We start from the raw sequence: 16,830 nt of genomic DNA, 5'->3' as shown, positions 1-16,830 counted from the left end.
TAGCCCAGAAGAAGCGGATAGTATAGCTTTTATTTTGGAAAGAGCCATTTCTCTGTAGTAAACTCTCTTTTCCAAAGATGAGTGATTCCTCAATCAGATACAGGGCTCGCAAAATCGCTAGCCCAACGTCCCGGAGCTAGCGATCTTTCCAGTCGGGCTACAAAAATCTATCTCTTCCCTGCCCGTCGGGCTATTGTAGGAAAAATATATGTCAATGCTTTTGCATTCTTTCAGAAATGTAGCTGGGTAATTATGTCATTGGCATCGGTGAGCCACTGTCAATATGTGACATATTGAAGTCGCGTTTGAATTTGCGCTTGTTTTTTTGCTTTCACTTTGCAATCGTGCGAACTGTGTATAGAGAGCGACAGCACTGATCTGTGAGTGATGATAATTTGTGCACCAATTCCTCTGACATCGTCTTATTAATCGTTAGCTTACTATGCAAACATGACAAGTGAAATCTCCCGCAGCAAGCTTAAACATGTGAGAGGTTGATCGTGCAGAGAATCGCTGAGCTTATGTGAGTGCGCGTGTAAAAGCATTTCAGTTCTGCTGAGCCAAATAAGACAGGTCAGGGTGAAGAAGTGACAGCCAAATAAAAGCTTACCACAAAACGGAGAAGTTATGACAAATCAGACTATAAGGCAAAAAGAAAGTGCAGCTTTATGGTTTCATGGACAAAAGAATCTCTGTGGCTGCAATATGACGAGCTAAATAACCAGGGCTGCATATAAGTGGTCCACAGGTGCGCATTCGCTGTCAAAATAAAAAACACGCACAAGGGTTAGGGTTAAATTTAAAAACTGTACTTTTGAGTTAAAATATATATTTATAATTTTAATAAATGACAAATTAAAAAATGCATGAACATTTTTTTTGTATCGAAAAAATATCGAACCGTGACACCAAAGTATCGAACCGAACCGAACCGTGAATTTTGTGTATCGTTGCACCCCTAGTCATTAGACCACACCCCTCCTCATTACAGAGATGCACATCACCTAATATGCTTAATTGGTAGTAGGCTTTCGAGCCTATACAGCTTGGAGTAAGACAACATGCATGAAGAGGATGATGTGGACAAAATACTCATTTGCCTAATAATTCTGCACTCCCTGTATAAAAATATGACTGGTACCATTCTGGTGACCAATTTCTACCCTAAAGCAGACAATTCAGGGTTTAGTTTGATGTTTGTTTTTAGGAACAAATTGACTGATGTGAAAACATTCAGAAGACAGTTGGGCATCTACTGGTTATGTGTCAGTTTACGCTTACACAGCCTACATACAACAGTTTATGTTGTAGTTTAAAATACAACACTACAAAACTTCAATACAGTACTAATACAGTGGTTTGCAATGCTACCTTGCATCTCATCCATCTGCAACACTGTATAATGGAGAGGAGGGTTGCTAGACGGGACATGTAAATGCCTTTGTGCATTAAATTTAGTTTAACCAACTAGTTTTTCTGTTGCCAACTAGCAAAGGGAGCAACATTTAGCTATCTAGTAGATGTTGCTGAGGAAAAATCTGCACTGAACTTTGTTCCAAAACATATTCGCTTTCTATCTTTCTTCATGCATCTTAGCCCGCTTTTAAGACACCTTTTTACACCAAGCCCCTTGATGTGCAATCGACCGAGTCAAGTTACTTAAATTAACCAAAAACTGTCCTGTAGAATTTCCTGGGCTGTGAAAACCACACAAAACAGTTTTAATCATTACTGTTTGCCCATGCATAAATGTAAGAACTCATGACAGAGACAGATACATTTTCCATGCTTTTAGGTACTTTTTAACTAACATACACACGTCTGTGAAGGTTCTCAGTCATCCAGGTCATCGTAGTCTAAGGTGCTAGAAAAGAAAAGTGTCTGGAATTCTTTACGTTTCCTTGAAGACGATACACCTCTCATCTCTGAAAAGTTTTGAGATCCCTTCTCATACACCTTAAAGCCCACTCACATCCTGGGCCATTTGACCTTAATAAATCACATGATAGGGTGGGGCTAGGTTTCATAACGGGTTCACCCGAAACCTTGGCTGATTGTGAATCTCACACACACACACACACACACACACACACACACACACACACACACACACACACACACACACACACACACACACACACACACCTTGGCTCGTGTGATTAGGCAGAGGATCAATAGGGGGTCCGTGGCCATCTTAGGGACACTCCCAATAGGGCTTAAATCTGGGACTCTCCACCGATTGCACTTATAACCGAAAAAGCTTCTTGGATGAGAGGTGAAACGTCTTCAAGGAAACTCCAGGCGCTTTTCTTTCCAAGCTCCTTAGACTACCAAGCACATGGTATCACTCAGATGGCTATATCAAGAGCAAGAGCAGCTTTCAGCTTCCAAGCAGTAGAAAAGCTTTTCTACCTAAACAGCTACTTGCCCTAATGAAAGATCAATAATTGGTCACATAGGCTTGTAAGGCTTTTAATAATTGGCAAAATATTAAGAATGCCTGCTGTTTGCCCAGATCTGGTGAGTGAAATTCTGGTATTTATTAGTCTGCCGGTTAGCACCAATTACCAGACGTGTGTTGCTAATCTATACAGTTTACACATGCAGCCTGCTAAGGAAGCTGGTAACGCTACACACTGTCCACGTATGATCAACTGTTTTAAAGTTGAGGCTTCAAAACACAGAGTCAAAAAACCAGTGCAGATGGTGTTTTATGGTGAAGTGATTTTACAGTGTTGAATGCTGACTATTGTGCAGCAAGTTTCAACTTATTTTCCTGAATAACTAGAAACTCTTTCAGTCGGTGAACTGAAAAGCACCCTGATCCAGAGGAAGGTCTATTTATGTGGGTCATCAGGCAAGGCCGATTCTAGTGCACCAACATAGTGACTCAAGTAAAGACTGCTTAGTCTAAAAGGAATATTATGCAAAGACCAATAACCCAGTTAAGGGATGCCTTTTTTTTGTTTTTTCCCTGCTTAGGCTGTAACCTCAAGGACAGCATTGGCCCCATGGTCAAGACTGGGCATCTACTACATTCAACCGAAACAGCAGCACAGGAGCATGCATTTTAACATCCTGAAGCATTAGCTAGATTTTAAGGTTGCTAAAAAACAAACAAATTATCTTGTGATGCCTTCTAACAGTGTTATGTCATGTTTTTGGCAACAAGTGGTTTTTTTTGTGATGAAAAGAAGATGACAACTAAATAAAAACTAATGAATTTGAAGAGATGAGATCCGATTAAGTTGTGCAGAAAGGTGGGACGTGTTTGGAAGTGATCCAATCAGAAATAATCTTCATATACAGTAAGGTCAGCCAAAAGACTACGACTAAAACTAAATCAGAATTTGCCGTCTAATTAAATTTGACAACACAAGACAAGATAATACGCAAACAGCTGCGTCCTTTGCTTTCGTACCTGCCAAGAAAGTACCAAGACTGGCCAGAGTTTGGGTCTGCCTCTAAAGACTTTTGCAGACACTGGATGGCATAGCTGTCCTTGGTGCCTTTATCCCCCAACTGTTCCACTGTGTGATGCATCCAGCCTGAGAAGAGCAAAACAAAACATCAGCCTTCACGATTCAACTGTAACACACCTCCTGGCTTTGTTTTTTTATTTAGTGATGATTACATACCAAAGGAGAATACAAGTGTTATAAATCAAAATCCACATTTTTTTTTAAATGTAATGAAAAAGGTAAGATTTCTGATAAGATTAAGTTCTGTCTGCCAAAGGAGAAAAAAAAAAACAGATCAAATAAATAAAAACTTGTTACTTCCTGAAACTTTAATGAGAGTAACAGTGGAAAAAGTCAAAGAAGCAGTTATATTCAAAACGCTTAAACATCTGATATGAACCAGCCTTTACAAACAGCTCCTCCCTGCATTCAAGCACACACACGCACAAGTGTGTGTGCACACACACGCACAAGTACGTGTGCACACACACGCACAAGTACGTGTGCACACACACGCACAAGTACGTGTGCGTGCACACACATAAACTGGGCAATTTCAAGCAAACACAGAGGCTCAGGAAGACTGTAATGAGCAATGACAAACCTCCCACAGCTCTTCTCCTATACACCTGTGTAACCACATATGCGTACTTATGTGTACTTGCGTTCCCGTGTACTCATGATACGTCATCAGTCGGAGACCAAGTACTGTTCCAATTCAAAGTACGCATCAAGCCGAGAACGCAAAAAATTCCCGGATGTGTTCTCACTCCGCCTGTTTTATCGAGTGCGCCTTATGTATGAATTCTGGTTGTGCTTACTGACCTCGAACCTATTTTTGCGTGCAGAAATCTGTTAAAAAATGTTTTGATGGATTGTCAGAGCATTACGGCTGCCGTAGTGAGGAGCTTCGCGGAGTAATCTGGGTCCAAAACTCCGTCGGCTTCAGGTCCCAAAGTCAAACGAACACAGAGTTAAAAACTGTCTAAATTCTTTCATCAGCGTTGCTGCTTTACCAGGTGTAACAATTAAGTTTAACATCCATGAAAACAGAATTTATTCAATTTAACGGAGTGAGAAGTTAGCAGGAAGTTAGCTCGCTAGTTTCCACCTAAACATGACACCATGTTCTGACTGAGAGATTTTTGAAACTAATTAAAACGTACAGCTCTGCTACCACTTCCAACATAAACAAAGACAGAAAACTAAACAGCGATGGCGTTTGCAGGGTTACTGAAGTTGGACTACCTGGTATATAATGTTGTGCTACGTGATTAGTAGTGATACAGCTATGTTAGCATAACATTAGCACAGTGAAGCTGGAGGATGAACGCCAACGTTTTTTCCACTCGATAAAAGTTAACGTGAGGGATTCTGGTGGTCAGGGACAAATGCAATCGCATAGCAGGATGCTGTACACGGGCCAAACTTCAGTCAGGACAACAACTGAGATTATTCATCCACAATACAAGGTTAGTTATTAATATACTGCAACAACATGGGAACAGAACAGCTGCGAGAGAATTCAACATTAATGAATCAATGTTACGGAAGTGGAGGACGCGCAGTGTTTGGCTTTCCCCATATTTAAAAAGTGCTTCATCTCTTTGCCATTACTGTCGCCTGGCATAATTTGCAGATGATAATGGTTGTAGCCGCTGCGATGCTTTCGACCAAAACAGGCGCAGCTTGATGACATCATCGACATACGCTATCACGATAGAGCGGTATAGTCAGAAAGTGGTATCGTTTCTATCGTATATCGTTTATATCGCCCACCCCTACTTGACAGCAATCTATGGCAATTCCTAGTGGTCTCACAAGGTTGGCAGGGCTATTGCAAGCATCGTAAATCATCTGTAATGGGAAGTTTTAGCCAAAAACCAATTTCCAGCAAGTCCTGATAGGTACAACAGTGGCTACCACAACTATATACAAACATACTAAGCCAAATACACCAAACAAACTAATCTGTGCGCCTCACTACCTTGGTTATCTTGGCATTTTGGTGAACCTGTGCAAAGTATACTGTCAGTTTCTGCTGTGGTCTTCTGCTGCTGTAGCCCATCTGCTTCAAGGTTCAACATGTTGTGCATTCCTGCCTTGGTTGTAACCGGTGCTTATCCCGAGTTACTGCTGTCTTTCTATTAATTCAAAACATTCTGGCCATTCTTCTCTGACTTCTGGCATGAACATAGATAACTGCTGCTCACTGGATAGTTCCTACCAGACCAGTCCTCCTGGCACCAACAACCATGCCATGTTCAAAATCACTAAAATCATCTTCCTTCCCCATTCTGATGCTCAGTTTGGACTACAATAAGTCATCTTGTTCTCACCCAAATACAACGAGTTGCTATTCTGTGACTCACTGATTAGATATCTGCATTAACAAGCAGTTAAATAGGTATAGGTAATACAGCAAGTGTATATAGAAAATTTACCAACAACATCACAGCGTGTGTGGTTCTTTTAAAAAAAATTTTTTATATAAATGTATGAAATCTTTTGATTAATACTGACACACACACACACACACACACACACACACACACACACACACACACACACACACACACACACACACACACACACACACACAGAGAGAGAGAGAGAGAAACCAATGCCTGAGTAAATAAAGCCAGAATTATTTAATCAAACTAGATAAAAATCCACTTATTACAACATTTGATGTAAAAATACAACGATTTTAGCAATCACTGGTTGCAGATGGTTTTTTTCCCCCCATTCTTTGCAAGATGGTAAATGGTAAATGAGCATGCAGACTAGGGGAAGCCGGGAATCGAACCAACCGAGCCTGAAGATACTTTCAGCCAGTTTAATCCGGTACATTTCACATGTGGACATGAGCATCGGCCTACATCAGCAAAGGTCACTCACCAAGTTGTTGCAGTGTGGTCGCCTTCACTTGTGCAGGAAGATTTTCCGTCTGCAACAGACTTTCATACGCTTCCTTCGCTGCTCTGTATTTCTTCTGCGGGGAGAACAGGAAGAGGAGGACAAGCAAGAGAAGTAGACATGGGGGTTGTTTAGGCCAGACAGGAAAGCCAGTGTTTTATGGTTTTATCTAGACAGACAAAGACTTTAAAGACCTCCTCACACTCATAGTGTCCTTCCATACACAGACAAACACACGGGGGGAGGGAGACTCAACAAGTCTGGCAGGTGTGTGTGTCTGCACTAAAATGTTTGTGTGCTTTAACAAAAATCTGGGGAAATCTGAGCTGCCTGCTGGTGAACCAAGGGTTTGTTTTAACTTAGTGGGCTTACTGACCTTTTGTCTAGATCATCAGGTAGAGTAATGTCAGTGCATGGACAGAATCTTCTCTTATCAGGTCTAAAATAGCCTTTTAAAAACCAACCCACCAGACTGTGTATGTGCAGACCTTGCACATACAGTCTGGCTCTAGACTCTTCCTGTCTGCACACAATAAAAACACCTCTGGGCAAACACTGACACTTGGGCACACAAGCGAGAGAGATTCTTTAATGTTCCTTCCTGTGTCGACTAATGATTGTCATTAAGGCTGAAGGCAAATACAACCAAATGAACAGCTGCATTTGGAACTACTACAACTGAAGAATTGCAATGGGGGGGGGGGATTGTTGGTAATGAAGCCCTGCCATTACCTACAAGATCTGACATTTAGAGTCATTTAGTTTTAGATAATACTTGAACAAACACTGTTCTGTAGTTAATTGACACATTTTCCAACAGGTCCTGATCATGTTGTTTCAACATGATAGTAACAGTAATGGTTCTTATATAGCGCTTTTCTACTCTACCTGAGCAGCCAAAGCGCTTTGTACAACATGCCTCATTCACCCATTCAAAAAAGCACTTTTTTCTATGCCTAAGTGCTTTCTACCTGACATACACACATTTACACTCTGATGGATGCATCAACTTGGGATCTGTGACTGGAGCAGCCAGGGATCGATCCAACAACCTTCCACTTAGTAAATAACCTGCTCTACCCCCAGTGCAGCATATTTTCATAATGGCATACTGAGGAGTGCATTAACATATTCAAACTTGGCCTAAACAAGGCAAAGGGACAGATACATGTAAATAAAAACAATACCTAGATATAGTAACTCATCGACACCAGTGGTCTAGTACAAAGTAGGGGTGTAATGTACCTATATATACCCTGAATCATTCCCAGCAGCCTTTGAGCCAAACAATAATAGTTAGAAGTTAAAGCTTTATATTACTGGTGTTGTTCATCATAATTTTTTAATAATTGAATTATTTTATACTTATGAATAAACAGTACAGTTGTTCTTATAAGCCACAGTATCTGAGTTCTTAAAAAGGCTGGATTACACTGAAGGTCTTCCCTTGTCAGAGAAATTGTTAAATCAATATAAAGTTATAGCAGGTGCATGATGCTATATTAATTGAGTACAACATGAAATTGTTTGGCCCACATTTATCGATTGCTTACCTGGATCTCATATAAATGAGCGATGTGGAACTGAACTGTGGGGGTGAGAAATTAGAAATTAGTGAAATAAAACAACAACAAAAAAACCCAAACAAAGAGAGAAATTAAGCTAGATAATGGCTCCATGAAGCTCAGTGGGTACAGACTGCTAGCACTATGGAGCACAGATGGGAGGGGGAGTAGGACACTTTCCCCAGAGTGTACATGTAATCTGAAATCACAGTGTGTATCTGCAATGTGCTTGAAAGCACTTCCAGCTCGCTCTCTCTCCTTGTGCTGTCTCCTAGGCAACCCCAGTCTTGGGCAGAGTCAGCAGGGAAACAGCAACAGAGAGAGAGAAAAAAAAAACCTGCTCTGTAGAAATATTCCTATGCCCTTTCAATATGTGTTACATACCACTAGCAACACGGCCCATCATATGTGATCATACTTTACGTTGTAGCGTGTGACTGGTTGGCTGGAACAATTATAGCACCTATACTTACTTTCAGCTTTGGACAAAGTGCAGAGTTTGGAGTCGATCAAAGCCAGCTGAAAATGCTGCAGAGAGGGAAAAAATGTAATCATTTTAGTGTGAAAGCAAATTCACACAAATCAAACATCTCTGTGACAAGATTAAAAACAAACAAAAACGATTTAACCTAGTTTTTTCCGAGAGCACAGAGCACAGGAGTGATACTTTTAAGGAAATCGTGGAGAAATTTCTATTCTTCTCCAGCTAATGTGCATTACCCAAATCCCCAGCATTCCTAATAAACCATAAATGAACTCCTGCCACTGCAACAAGAGAGGACACAGAGCTGGAAAAGCTAAGGCACAAATCTCACCCCTCCTTTCTCCTGTCCAACTTGTCCTCAAAATGAGACGCTGATATCCAGTGGCAGGCTATTAATGGCATCCAATTCCATCATCTGAACTACGGTTTCTGGGTAAGGCAGATGTCTGCAGAGGCCAAGGCGTGCCACAGTACCAGGAAATGCCTTCTATATGGGGTCACTGAACTGATTAGCCCAAGTCACACAGCTCTTCTGGCCTTCTCGGACTCCCTTTAGTTCTTCCACAAAATGCCCAGATGTTGCTGACACACTGCTGTAATTTTAACTGTATTCAAGTTCATTATACGAGAAAGTGAAATGTAAATTCCAGCAAGATGTCCTGTCTATAAGTGGCTTCAAGGTGACAGTTTTCATTGCAGTTTATTTCGGTAGTTAACTAATCTGCCAATTTTTCTTCAATTAGTCAACAATCATTTCACTTATGCTTATCTCCACTTCCAGTGGGTGAACCTCCTCTTCTAGGCTCCAGTGTTTCACCTAGTCAAGTCTTCCCACCTGTGAATATCACTGTGTTGTCTCGGCCCACAGCAAAATAAAATAATGACCCAGAAACTTGTACTAATTACTATTCAGAATAAACACTAATAATAATGTGAGAAAAAAAACAAAAACCAAACAAACTAGCATACAGGAGTAGCTACATTATCGCATTTCACTCTTTAGCTAACAAAACTGAAATGGTGTTCGCTTAGCAAGCATCATGCATGAGAAGGTTCCGATAGGTAATCTAACATAAACATTACTGGACAAATTTGAACATAAAGTATTAACGCGATGCACTGAACTCCCTAAAACTGAAGCATTCAGAGCTGACGTCACAGCTCCAGGGTGCCGCCGTTTTAAATGCTCGTGCACAGCAGTAGTCCTGTCGTGGAAGGAAAGTGCCAGTTTGGACACTCTGCAAATAACTTTTGTTTAAAATCTCAGTTTCTATTTTCTTCTGTCCTCCTGTTTTGCCGTTCGCGCTACGTTCTTCTTCGTTAGTATTATCTGCAGTCTTGGCAGACGATATAGGCGATACTGCCCTATAGCTTCCTGTAGTGTATTGCAGTTACAAAAATAAATTTATGATATGATGCATCGACAATAAAATTCCCCCATCAATTAATTTTTATAGTTGATGTCATCGATTATTTGGACGAATCACTGGAGCCCTTTTTCAGTCCCTAGGGTTGCTGCACTGTAACCCTATGCAGTCCCAAATGATGCTTTGTGCATTTAAAAAGGCACCACTAGAATCTGGGTCAGTAAAACCTGTCAGCACCTGAGCACGAGGAAAATCCCAAAACCTTGAACTTCTTTCAATGGCACGCACACTTTTGGAACAAACTGTACTGCTGCTGTTGCTGAACTGGTCAAATTAAAGAGGATTTCTTGCTTTAACCTTAAAAGGCAAGCACCGGTATCAGCGGTCCATGCTGGGGAAAAGGCAGCTATAAGCACAGGCACACACAGAAAAAGGAGGCGCCCGCTGTCTTGGAGCGACAGCAGCCGCACAGACGGTCAATGTCAGCCAGATAAAAATCAAGAGCCGTCCAGCTGGATCTTTCTTTGCATGCTTCACCCTGGGCCAGTGGAGCTTCACACACACACTTACACATGCATGCGCACGCATGCAGACACACACAGAGGACCCTGCTTAGGACAAACTCCCTTTTAAACAGCGCTACGAGCCACTAAACACCAGACACTCCAACTGCATCCACATGCTTTAATGTCAAGCAACAGAGGCAAAGACAAATGCTTTTACCTAGATCGCTTTCACATCACACTCCTTATGGAACCCCACAGCATCCTCCAGTAGATCTCCGCCTCAGCCTCTTCTATCCTTTCCCTCCTTCCCTTTCACACTTGCTCTACCATCAGGCAGATAATGCAGCAGGATTGTCAGCTTGGCATTCCACCTCCCTCCCCATGTCTCGCTTTCCTCACTCTCTCTCTGTCTCTTTGCAATCTTTCTTTTTGTCTCTCTCCCTCCCTCTCTCACGCCACCTCCTTCCCCCTCTTCTATCCTGGTGTCACTGATTACTATTCAGCAGACGGCTGCAGTGGAGAGTGCTGAGAGATGACACACAATACCTCAAAGCTGGAACAGGCAGGGAAACACCACCTCTACAGCCCCCCCTCCCTCACCCAACCCAAATCTCACCTCTCTTTCTCGGCTCAAAGCTCTTCTCTATGGCTACGCAGCTCTACAGAAGCAGCCAACTCATATAACCTCAATTTAAAGCACACTGGGGCCAAATCATTTCCTCTTCTCTCATTAACCACATTAGCAGACACTAATGGGATGAAATTGTCTGCGCTGTATGTGAAATCCAAGTTTGGTGCAGTTACATGCAGTGATTCACATTGCAATGTGTTCTTAGAAACTCAAGGCATCTCAGTCACTTGATGCTCTGCACCTTGAAACATGCATCCTTCATGAAAGTCCATTTCTACATTCCCTCCCTCTCCCTCCTGCACGCATTTACTACAGAAAACAGTTTCTGATTCCTTTCTCATTTCTGTTTCTTACATTTATTCAATCTCAGCTCCTCTGCGTGAGAGACCACCCCTCCCTTTAGATAAGTGGGGCAGTTGTGTGTGTATATGTGTTGGCAGCGAGCCAGAACAAACAGGGAGGGGTGGCCTCCAACACTGAGTGAAGACGTGCAACGCGTGCAGCCTAGTTAGCTCCACAGAGCACCATGTGTATAAACTCTTAAAACCTTTGGTAATAAACTGTAAACTGAAAATGTCAAGCTTTAGGAAATACTTCTTTCACCATTAACCAATACAGAATATTTGCTTGATATAGTTAAGACACGTGTCATGCACCTTAAATTCCGAGTGTTGCACACTTCGTTTCTTGCACATATACAGGACTGTCGGTGTTGTTCTGGAAATGTAATTCACCTTGCTGATTACATGCACTTCCTCTTGTGTCATCTTATCTGTTAATCTGATGTCGGTGTGTTTTCTTTGGAGAGAGAATTGTTTAAATGTGTATGTTGCAGCTTTTTTCTATCAATGACAAATTTATTTGAATTCATAGACCTCTGAACCATACCGCTCAAACGTGTTTCGGCAGGATTTCTACTCACATTCAAACTAGGTTACTTAGTCTGACTGAAAAAAAGAAAGTCAGGGAGATCAGGCAACACTAACTCACAACTTACTTTTAAGAAAATATGACCACCTCGACCTTTTTCCTTCTAGATCCTCCATGGGCATCAGAGGAGAGGAGGAGCTCCTGTGCTGCTGACTGAGATCACAGCGATATGTGTCTGAGTTTGTGTGTCTGGCACTTATTATACCTTCCCCAAAAGATTTAGTAATGTATGAATAGGGCTGTGCGATATGACCAAAATCTCATATCCCGATATAAAACATCTATCGTCCCGATAACGATATAAATCACAAAAAATTTAATATTTTCTGTAAATTCCGTGAATCTCGGGAAGGTGAAGTGTTTCCAGCTGGGCGTCGTGTACTTTAACCGATGCATGAAACTACACATTTTTTGACATAGGTTTTAACGGCCGCCGTTTTCTTTGTGAGTATTTATCACACGGCATGTTGCGGGGAAAAGCCTGTTCTAACATTTGAGGCTAAGGTTTATTTTTTAGCACCTGACGGCTCTTTTTTGCTTTTCATCCGTAAACACTGCATACTTTTTCACGTGATTCAGTTTATTTTGAAAAGTCTCAACAGGATCTTGAGCTTTACTGTGAAAGGTTTATGTGGAAAATAAACAAGCGGACATGCGATCGTTTTACCGTCGTTGTTGCTAACGACAACGCATAAAAACAGGCGCTTGTCCATCCGTAGTGTGATTATATTAAACATAAGCGATAGAGAGAACTTTAAGAAATTAATATAGCCACTACAGTGACCATCAAAACCATGAAAAATATTGCCGTAAACAGTTTATTTTTTTGCGACACCACGAAACAAACGATAGCGTAAAATGAAACGACAGACGTTTTTATATCGTCATCCGATATATATCGTTATATCGAACAGCTCTATGTATGAACTTCATATTCTGTAAGCCTGGAAGAATATTACTGCAGTGCTTCCACTGCTATTTTCTGACTGTGGTCATTCAGAGTGTTAAATACACTGATGCACCTATTGCTGCAATATTGACACTTACTTGTAACTTATTGGAATTTAATCTTTTCTTAGTTAGTTTTCTATTCTTAGTTCTGGTTATTTGAACTTTTATTTCATAAATAATCACCATGAATAAAATCCTCTGCGATGGCAGTGTAATAAATATTACTTTTTTTAAACTTGTAATATCCAGTTGGCATGTCTAAACTTCTGTAGTGCACTGGCATAAGTATGCTAGTGTGACATAACGTCTGAAACAGGACAAAGCCTAGGATCAGAGCAATCAATCCCCAAAGGGATCCCCGACAACAGATCGGCAGCTAAAAGTCAGAATGCCTTTTTCCTTTTGTTACTGTCTCGACAACTCACAAGTATCCGGGGATTACAGACACACAGGACAGATGATCCTGCAGCCGGTGTTGATCCAAAGGACTAGGGAGGTCAGAATTATCTAAAAAGTTAAAAGGCTCTTATCTGTGACTGTACATCGGAATTCATGAAACTTAAGTGGCATGAATGCAAAATGATTCAATTGTTCCAGCACTCTCATCAGGCAAGGACACTCTGCTGATGACTCGAGTCAAAATGTATATATTTGTTCTAGCTGCACTTCTATCAGCTGTGGGTGCAGAACCTTTAGATGTGCAATGAACAAAGTAAGACTGTATAATACACTTCATAAACACCCACAATAGCAAATGCTTCCAGTATCCCTCCAATATTAGCTGATAAGGTTGTTATGACAACATTACAAGATAAGATAGCTCGCCTGCTTCCCTATGGCTTTACTTCTGACTACATTTATTAAATCACGTCAGACCACAGCCAGAGTTGTCACCCCAAGTCCTTTGTGATGGATAGTTCAAGATATTTAGAATATTCCAACTGAAATCAGTAACTTCATTATTAAAATGTGTGAGACAACATCTGTTCAGTAGTCCTCTACAGTGCATCCTATTAAGTTGGACATTGTTCTGCAGCCTCAGTATAGCAACCTCAGATCACCCTTTTTATCTGTGCATGCATGCTTCAGTTCAGTCCAACATATTTTACCATCTCAGTGAAAATACATAAAACAAGACAAGGTGGAAGATATGACACCACTGAAATAAAATCCTGAAAACACAGACTGGATTCTGTCTCAAACTTCATATCTATTTAGATTTACAGACACTATCTCTACTTTTAAGATTAGGCTTTAAACTTTCCTTTTTGCTAAAGCATATAGTTAGGGCTGGACCAGGTGACCCTGAACCCTCCCTTAGTTATGCTGCAATAGGCATAGGCTGCTGGGGAACTCCCATGATGCATTGAGATTTTCCTTTTCAGTCACCTTTCTCACTCACTATGTGTTAATAGACCTCTCTGCATTGAATTGTACTTGTTATAAATCTCTGTCTCTCTTCCACAGCATGTCTTTATCCTGTCTTCCTTCTCTCACCCCAACCGGTCGCGTCAGTTGGGTGCTCCTCCCTGAGCCCGGTTCTGCTGGAGGTTTCTTCCTGTTAAAAGGGAGTTTTTCCTTCCCACTGTCACCAAAGAGCTTGCTCATAGGGGGTCATATGATTGTTGGGTTTTTCTCTGTATCTTTTATTGTAGGGTGTACCTTACAATATAAAGCACCATGAGGCGACTGTTGTTGTGATTTGGTGCTATATAAATAAAACTGAATTGAAATTGAATTGAATTTACCTTTAAGCTTGACTCGTAGTCTGTGTTGACTTTAAACATGAATCCCAGTCTCAGATGAATCTCTTTAGCTCTTGAGAAACTGGGATCGATGTAAAGCACCTCCTGGAATGCCTTGATTGCCCTGGAAAAAGACCACAAAAATAGGAGGATTAACAAGAACAGAAATGAATACAAACAGTAAACCTAATAAAATATGCCAATATAGCCCATGTGGACACTTTACTACACTACCAATCAATAATAATAATAATAATAATAATAATAATAATAATATGGTAATAGGGGCAGCACGGTGCCACGGTGGTTAGCACTGTTGCCGCACAGCAAGAAGGTCCTGAGTTCAATTCCAACATCAGGCCGGGGTCTTTCTGTGTGGAGTTTGCATGTTCTCCCCGTGTTTGCGTGGGTTCCCTCCGGGTACTCCGGCTTCCTCCCACCGTCCAAAGACATGCAGCTTGTGGGGATAGGTTAATTGGATAATCCAAATTGCCATTAGGTGTGAATGTGCGAGTGAATGTGAGTGTGAGTGCGACTGGCTGTCTGTCTCTGTGTGTTAGCCCTGCGACAGACTGGCGACCTGTCCAGGGTGTACCCCGCCTCTCGCCCTATGACAGCTGGGATAGGCTCCAGCGCCCCCCGCGACCCTGAAAAGGAGAAGCGGAAGCGAATGGAATGGATATGGTAATAATATGGAGTATAAAAATCTCCAAGGTAACCAGATAAGTGTAAATGCTACTTTGAAAAGAAAAAAGAAAAAAAAAACTTGGAAAATGAGTGAAATCCCATTTGTAAAACCATCTCGGAAATTAGGTTGAGATAAGGGATGAGGACCTAATATTAGCCATTTAAGGCAGCAAGATGCAACTGTGCAACTTAACCCATACATAACATAACAGCTGCTAAGCTGTAAACTATTCTAGTGTTGCGAAACATTATCCAGGTTGAGGTAGCCCAGATAAGGCTTGATGCTACTTTTACAACAGAAAAAAAATCTTAATCATTTCACTGTACAAACAGCTGCAGGCAATTTGTTTACTTCAATTAAATAAAATGGCTTCAGCAGTGTATCAGTATATTGTACTGTAGCCTTTATGGTCAGTGGATAGTGTCTTCTCTAGTATCTTCCCATTATTCTTCAAGGTGCTGCAGACACTACTGTATATTGGTATCTACCAGCCCAAATCTATGATACACATGGTTCCATGTGGGCTTCACGCATGTGTCTTTTCCCAAAAGTAAATTTTTTTTCCTCTTTGCTTGCTTGCAAAGTTCACAACAGGGTCAACTACGTGGAGGCCCTCATCACTACAGTAAAGATGGAGTTATGTGCACTTTGTTAGCTTACTATATTCATAAGATGATTTTTCATGGCAAGTGATCTGGTGGGAGCCAGAGGCGTCTCACTTGAGCTGTTACATGTTTGCATACATATAGAAGCATAACTTGTAGGTAAAGAAACCATTTCAGGGCTACAACATTTCATTGAGTAATTCCAAGAACTCGATTATTAAAAAAAAATTCTCAACACGAACTTTGCTTCGATGCTTCGGTTAACGCATGGCTCTGTATTGCGCCGATGTGTTAAATGATGTAAACATGAGGGTTTCACGCGCATGTGCGACTAAAAATGGACCTTCAGTATAAATGTGTTTAGGAGCAGCGTGTGACTAAAAGGTCTGACAACATTAAGCCCAAACAGGCCCCAGTTTTAAACAAAAACACTGATAACATAACAGCAGTAGTGATGATGCTGGCACAGTTTAACGTGGACCCAGAGTATCTTTACACACCATAAAGAGCAAAGAGGCGGAGCCATTACCGAGCTGGTGAGCTCGGGTAGAGTGAAAGAAAAACGTGTTTCTAGTGTCGTAAACAGCAGTGCTGTTCCTGTGATCACCATTAATGCCTTTAGTGGAAAAAGGCAAGCGGGAGTCCTTCATCAAAACACCCGATCAAAAACTCTGATGCAAAGAAAAGCAAAACTTTGTAGCTGCTCCATCCACCGCTGTTTGTTTTTACACAAATAAAAATCTGCATTAAATCTGAAGAAATTGTATAAAATTGTGCAGATGAACAGTTAACATAGTCTGACACCATTTTTAAATTGTACATTGTGGCTTCAAAGTCAGGGACCAGGGTCTGAGACCACTTGTAGTCAACTTGCCCGTCTTCAAATCAACACTGGTGTGTCAATATGGCGGTAGAATGGGGATAAAACAGCAATAAGACCGAGTCGGTCGGCTACCACTGTTTTTTGGGGGTGGTTTT

At 41.2% G+C, this 16,830-nt stretch overlaps 1 protein-coding gene across 1 annotated transcript in view; it reads right to left on the bottom strand.

Annotated features, from left to right (window-relative positions):
• The window catches only part of kdm6a (lysine (K)-specific demethylase 6A), a 50,603-nt gene that overhangs the window by 15,215 nt on the left and 18,558 nt on the right, over positions 1 to 16,830 (bottom strand). Inside the window, exons 6-10 of the mRNA XM_004572968.5 lie at positions 14,563 to 14,683; positions 8,419 to 8,473; positions 7,934 to 7,968; positions 6,363 to 6,456; positions 3,422 to 3,548 (exon numbers count right to left, since the gene is read on the bottom strand). Coding sequence (XP_004573025.1) covers positions 3,422 to 3,548; positions 6,363 to 6,456; positions 7,934 to 7,968; positions 8,419 to 8,473; positions 14,563 to 14,683 — 432 coding nt within the window. The remainder of the gene's footprint in view (positions 1 to 3,421; positions 3,549 to 6,362; positions 6,457 to 7,933; positions 7,969 to 8,418; positions 8,474 to 14,562; positions 14,684 to 16,830) is intronic.

The sequence above is a fragment of the Maylandia zebra genome, linkage group LG16 (genome assembly GCF_041146795.1).
Source record: "Maylandia zebra isolate NMK-2024a linkage group LG16, Mzebra_GT3a, whole genome shotgun sequence".
In the NCBI taxonomy this organism is placed as follows: Eukaryota; Metazoa; Chordata; class Actinopteri; order Cichliformes; family Cichlidae; genus Maylandia; species Maylandia zebra.
The sequence above is the reverse complement of the archived record's forward strand: the minus strand, read 5'-3'. Positions and strand labels throughout refer to the sequence as shown.